Source organism: Buceros rhinoceros, unplaced genomic scaffold, assembly GCF_000710305.1.
Source record: "Buceros rhinoceros silvestris isolate BGI_N320 unplaced genomic scaffold, ASM71030v1 scaffold30487, whole genome shotgun sequence".
Taxonomy (NCBI): Eukaryota; Metazoa; Chordata; class Aves; order Bucerotiformes; family Bucerotidae; genus Buceros; species Buceros rhinoceros.
In genome coordinates, this window is record NW_010424438.1 from 1,305 (window position 1) to 6,631 (window position 5,327).

General features: G+C 58.2%; 1 protein-coding gene across 2 annotated transcripts; it reads right to left on the reverse strand.

The window, feature by feature from the left end:
- Positions 1 to 794: 794 nt before the first annotated feature.
- PPARD (peroxisome proliferator-activated receptor delta) lies at positions 795 to 4,878 on the reverse strand. Of its 2 annotated transcripts, XM_010140804.1 has the most exons (6): positions 4,643 to 4,878; positions 3,810 to 3,961; positions 2,938 to 3,076; positions 2,204 to 2,406; positions 1,534 to 1,980; positions 795 to 1,064 (listed from the first exon to the last, which is right to left on the reverse strand). In XM_010140804.1, the coding sequence occupies exons 1-6, from the start codon at positions 4,770 to 4,772 to the stop codon at positions 795 to 797; spliced, it is 1,341 nt and encodes a 446-aa protein (XP_010139106.1). In that variant the 5' UTR covers positions 4,773 to 4,878. The 2 variants fall into 2 exon arrangements, with proteins under 2 accessions (XP_010139106.1, XP_010139107.1); XM_010140805.1 differs by lacking the exons at positions 2,938 to 3,076; positions 3,810 to 3,961 and having other exon boundaries at positions 4,643 to 4,772.
- Positions 4,879 to 5,327: the final 449 nt, after the last annotated feature.

The following is a 5,327-nucleotide window of genomic DNA, read 5'->3' on the forward strand; positions in this document are numbered from 1 at the left end:
CCCGTCTGTGCAGAGCGGCCTGGGGAAGCAGGCGGGTCCCAGCCTCTGCTCTGAAGGAGGATTTTTATGAGTCAGCCCCTTTCCCCGACACCTCCCCAATCCTCCCGCTCCCACACTGAGGGGCTGATTCCCACTGAAATAGGGGTACTGGGAGCAAGGGCTCCTGCACAGCCCCGGGGGAAGGCAGAGATCCCTCTGGGAGACAGGAATAAACCACACAGCGAGGGGGGCTGGAGCCAAGGGTCTCTGCTAGGACAGCCCTACCCATCTTCAAATCTTCTGTCTTTTCTTTGGGAAAGAAACTTCCCTTCCTTACCCTGCCCTGGACCCCAGGGCTCAGGACTAAGCCTTCGGAGTGCAATAGAAAAACCACAATAAAGACATGCGCTAAGTGCTGTGGCTGGCCCTGCTGGACACCCGCCCTCTGCTCAGGTCTCCCAACGACCAGAGCATGCCCCCGTCCCCACACTGCCGCAGGAACCCACCGTCCGGGCCGTGCAAACCGCTCTGGAGGCCCAGGGAAGCAGCCGAGGAGCTGGGCTGCAGTAACGGAAACAGTAGCTTATGCTTTTTCTTTGTTGATCTGTTAGTGTGTGTTAATGGAAGCCCTGGCCTGGCAGGTGGTAGCTGCCACGTCCTACGGCTCAGCTTCGTGCCCTCTGTACCGTACGTCAGGGTCACGCAGAAAAGTTTCCAGTAGAAGAAATGGAAGACACAGGGAAAGGTTTTTCTTTGCTTCTGTACAAAGAGTCTTGATGGGAATCCATGGCTTCGTTCTCATAAATAACGGGTCCTTAGTACATGTCCTTGTAGATCTCCTGCAGGAGCGGGTGCAGAGATGTCTCCGTCTCTGTCTTCTTGATCTTCTGCACCAGCTGGGCGTGCTCTGTCACCAGCTGCCGCAGGTCGGCCATCTTCTGCAGCAGCTTGGGGAAGAGGTACTGGGCATCCGGGTGGTTGGACTGCAGGTGAAACTCCAGCGCTTGCAGGATGTTGTCCTGGATCTCCTCCACCTGCTTCACGTTCATCAGGCCAGGACGGTCTGTGGAGGGGAAGCACAGTAGCTGGAGTGTTATGGTGTAGCCCTCCAAAGGATGTGCTGCTCACTGGGGAAAGGGAGACAGGGACTGTAACCCACCCGCTGGGACTCCGACCTTGTCAACTAGACAAGGGGAGAAGTGTTGCCTTGAACAACACATCCCACAGCAGCGTATGAGGAGAAGATGCCACTTCTACACCCCTTGTTCCTGGTCCAAGCCCGTTAGGCACCACCTCCATGGAGAAGCTTTGGTTTTGGAACTGTTCAGCTCCCCCAAAGAACACTCCTGGCTGATGTCAGGCCCAGCTCATCCCTCTGCCAGACCGCCTCTAGCTACGGGAGGACCCTTCCTGACACCTGCATGGCCAAGAGCGTCCGCTCACCTCCGCAGAGAGAGGTCACTATCATCCAGCTCCAGCGCGTTGAACTTCACAGCAAACTCGAATTTGGGCTCCATGATCTCGCTGAAGGGCTTGCGCAGGCTCCGCAGGAACTCGCGAGATAATGGCAGCCACAAACAGAGAGAGGTCACTATCATCCAGCTCCAGCGCGTTGAACTTCACAGCAAACTCGAATTTGGGCTCCATGATCTCGCTGAAGGGCTTGCGCAGGCTCCGCAGGAACTCGCGGGTCACAAAGCCATTCCCGTTGGCCACCAGCAGCCCGTCCTTGTTCATGATCGAGGCCAGCATAGCGAAGATGGCCTCGTGCACCCCGTACTTCAGCAGAGTCACTTGGTCGTTCAAGTAGAGGCCGATGAAGCTGGGGATGCTCTTGGCAAACTCGGTGAGCTCCCGCACGGTCTCCACCGTGGTGCACTGGCAGCGGTAGAAGACATGCACCCCGATCTCCTTGTAGGGGGGAATGCCGTTCACCAGCTGCTTCCACACCAGCCCCTTTTCTGCCTGCCACAAGGTGTCCATGTCGTGGATCACGAAAGGCTGCTTGAAAAAGCAGCGAGCGGTTAGGTACCTGCTGTGGGGACTCGGGGTACCAGCTCTGCCAAGGACACTTGCCCAGGCACCCTGCACCCACCCACAGCAGCACGAGTCTGCAGAGCAGTGGGGATCCTCCCAGCGAGGGGCAGGACGCGTATATCCCACCCAGCTGCAGCTGGGAGCTGGTAGAGCAGAACAGCCCCCCTGCCCCAGGGAGGGAACTTACTGGGGTGCTGCTGGCCTTCCCGGTCAAGATACCTCTCGCCTTCTTTTTGGTCATGTTGAAGTTTTTCAGGTAGGCATTGTAGATGTGCTTGGAGAAAGCTTTCAGGTCGGCCACCTGCGGGTTCTGGCAGCTGATCTCATTTGCTGTCAGCCCCGCCACCAGCTTCCTCTTCTCCGCCTCGGGCATGCGGCCGAAGCGGATTGCTGCGGGGGACAAAACCGGCAGGTCAGGACACTGGGGATGTCCCCAGGGGACACATTCAGGGAGGCAGCTGGTGAACACGTGCAGCCATGCAACACGACTCCTCTGGCATCCACACCTTCATGAACCAGCTGCTACTGCTGTCCTCACCGACACAGCCCCTAAGCTCCCATCCCCACTCCTCCAGGCCCCCGTGCAAACCCCGCTTCTTACATAAACCCCTTTGCTTAGCCCGGAACAAGATGCTTAGACCTCAGGTTTAAGAATCCCAGCACAGAAGAGCAACCTGTGTGTCTAGTTCCCTCTGGGGCAGCCTGTAAGGGACAGCCAGGTGCCCATGGCCAGCCTGAGCAGCGGGAACAAACAGCCCCTTCTCATACAGAAGCCAAGGACTCAAAGTGCTGAGTTTGACACGAGGGAGCCATGGGATAGAGCAAGCTTTGCATCAGGCTCTACAGAACAGTCTTCCCATGTGAACCCGTCATGGGAGGGCAGATGGCCCCGGGGCACCCAGCTGGCCAGGGGACACTCACCGTTATGAGACATGCCCAGCGAGAGGCATTTCTGGAAGCGGCAGTACTGGCACTTGTTGCGGTTCTTCTTCTGAATCTTGCAGCTCCTCTCACACTTCTCGTACTCCAGCTTCATGCGGATCGTCCGGCGGAAGAAACCCTGCAGGCAGGTGGCACAGAGGGGACACGGAGTGGGGGGACAAGGGAAAAGCAGTGTTAGCACCTGTGGCGTGGGACCAGGCGGGTTTATTATCCCTCGTGGAGGTTCAGCCAGGTGGGGAGGAGCAGCCCTGGGTCTCTGACACAGAATCTATCTCAAGGAGGGGTTGTGGGGTGGCAGAAGGGGTTGCAGAGGAGGGACAGTATCACACACTGCGTGTGTCATACTAGAGGCAGCCGGCAGGGAGAGATGTAGGAACGAGCGGCGAGCTGGCCCCAGCCGGCAGGAATGTCTGGCAGGAACCTGGGCCGCTAACGCAGCCCCACTGGCATCTGCTGCAGGGGAAAGAATTTCAGAGGCACATCCAAGCTGCGGCCAGTGATCCCAGGGGGATAAACACACAGCTCGCTGCTCATCTGCAGCACAGAAAACATCTTTAAAAGCAAAGCCGGGGTCCCTGGGGGGATGCACGGGTTTGCCTTACAAAGCCAAGCAAGACGGGGCAAGATTTGGGCCATACGCATCTCAGCTGCCTCCCCCAGGACAGTGTCTGCGTGCCTGCCTGCACTCCCCACACTCTCTGGACAGGCTGCAAATGAGGGCTTTTTTACAATCCCTCAACCCTGCATCCCTGTTCTGCTGAAAATCTGCTTGTCCCAGGAGATAGGAAGGTCCCCAGGGTCTGACCTCTGCCTGGCATTGCTGAGCCCAGCCCTCCCTGGGGTGTCTGTACCTTGCAGCCCTCGCAGGCGTGCACGCCGTAGTGAAAGCCCGAGGCTTTGTCCCCGCAGACCCTGCACTCCACGTTCAGCGCTCCCAAAGCTGCCTCCTCGCAGCCCATCTGCAGCTGGTCCGACAGGGAGGGCGAGGAGCTCTGAGAGAGGTCTGCAGACACACAAAGGGACGTGTCCTGTGGTGTAGCAGCCACGATCCCAGCACTGCATCTAACTCCTCCAGCCACGGGGCTGAGGAGGGACATCCAGCACTGCCCCAGCCTGACACTGGAGCTGCATCAGTTAACCTCTGAGATCAGGCGCTGGCTGCAGGCAGATGCCCTGCACAGAGCCCTGTGTGCCCCCAGTGTCTCCAGCAGCTGAGACTCCATATCAGCACTGATTTCTTCCCTCTGGCATTCGTGTCTAGGCAAGAAAACCCAACCAGCAAATTTTATAATCCCCAGTTGGCAGGCGGCTGGTACAGGGCTGCCCAGCTGGAATGGCTGGGGCTCTGGAGGAGCCTCTTCAGCAGCACAAACTCTCTTTCCCAGCTCCTAAAACTTCAAGCAGCAGCCAGGGACACATTCTTAGGCATCCTGGGAGTCCCCTCACTCTGGGGCACAATGTTACCTGCCTGTCCTTCTCATTTCCATCTCCAACCCGCTGCCAATGGCTGCGTAATGACTGCAGAGGAAGAAATAAGCCTCTCCATAACTTGGCACTTGGAGCATTATTTCACAAAGGGAGGAGATTAAAATAAGCCAAGCTCCATTCTCAGGCAGATCCTCTACCCTCTGCCCGGAGGACGTGGATGCTCCAGGGACAGAGCAGCTCCTGTGGCTCCACTCACCCGTATAGCTGCTCGACGGCAACGAACTGTCTGGTCCTCCACTTGCATCCGAGGCTCCACTTGCCACCATCACTGCCTCTTCCTCCTCCTCTTCCTTGACCTCAGGTACTTCCTCCTGTACTTGTTCCATAATTGATCACCCCTCAGTGCCAGGACTGCAGTCCCTGTCATAGCTCTGGCATCATCCGCCTCTAGCTGCGATGGACCCTCTCAGGCTGTTCCCGCTAGCCTGCGGCACAGGGAGAAACACATGGGTCAGCTCTGATGGGTGTCAGCCCTGCAGCAGAAACACCTGTGCCCCAGCCAACATCCCGCAGCGCCGCGAGCGCCATGGTAGCCAAGGCTGGGTTTGACAGAGCCAACACCACCAGAAAGATTAAGACAGGGCTGGCTTTGCCCTCCATCCCCACCCAGCCAAGGCAGAGCTCAGGGGCAGGGCAGCGGGTGCTCCTGTGGGCAGGAGGTGCAGGGGGAGCAGGGCTCGGTGCAGCAGCAGGCAGTGGCTGAAAGCCCCTGGCCTGTGCAAGCCCTCTGCAAGAGCGATGGCTTCCTGCCGGCTCCTTCCCATTGCAGCGCCGCTAGTTACAGCGTTCGTGTTTATTTTCACTTGTCGTGTTGTAACTGGCCCCAGCTCCTCCGCCAAGAACCGCCGGGTTGAACGTGTTGCTGTTGCTCCGCGAAGCTG

Bases quoted from the DNA above. Each gene is read 5' to 3' on its own strand.
- PPARD (XM_010140804.1), bottom strand. From the start codon at position 4,772: ATGGAACAAGTACAGGAGGAAGTACCTGAGGTCAAGGAAGAGGAGGAG. The intron at 3,962-4,642 runs GTGAGTGGAGCC...GTGTGTCTGCAG, and splicing joins GCCGTCGAGCAGCTATACGG to ACCTCTCTCAGAGCTCCTCG. The intron at 1,981-2,203 runs GTAAGTTCCCTC...TTTTTCAAGCAG, and splicing joins GGAAGGCCAGCAGCACCCCA to CCTTTCGTGATCCACGACAT.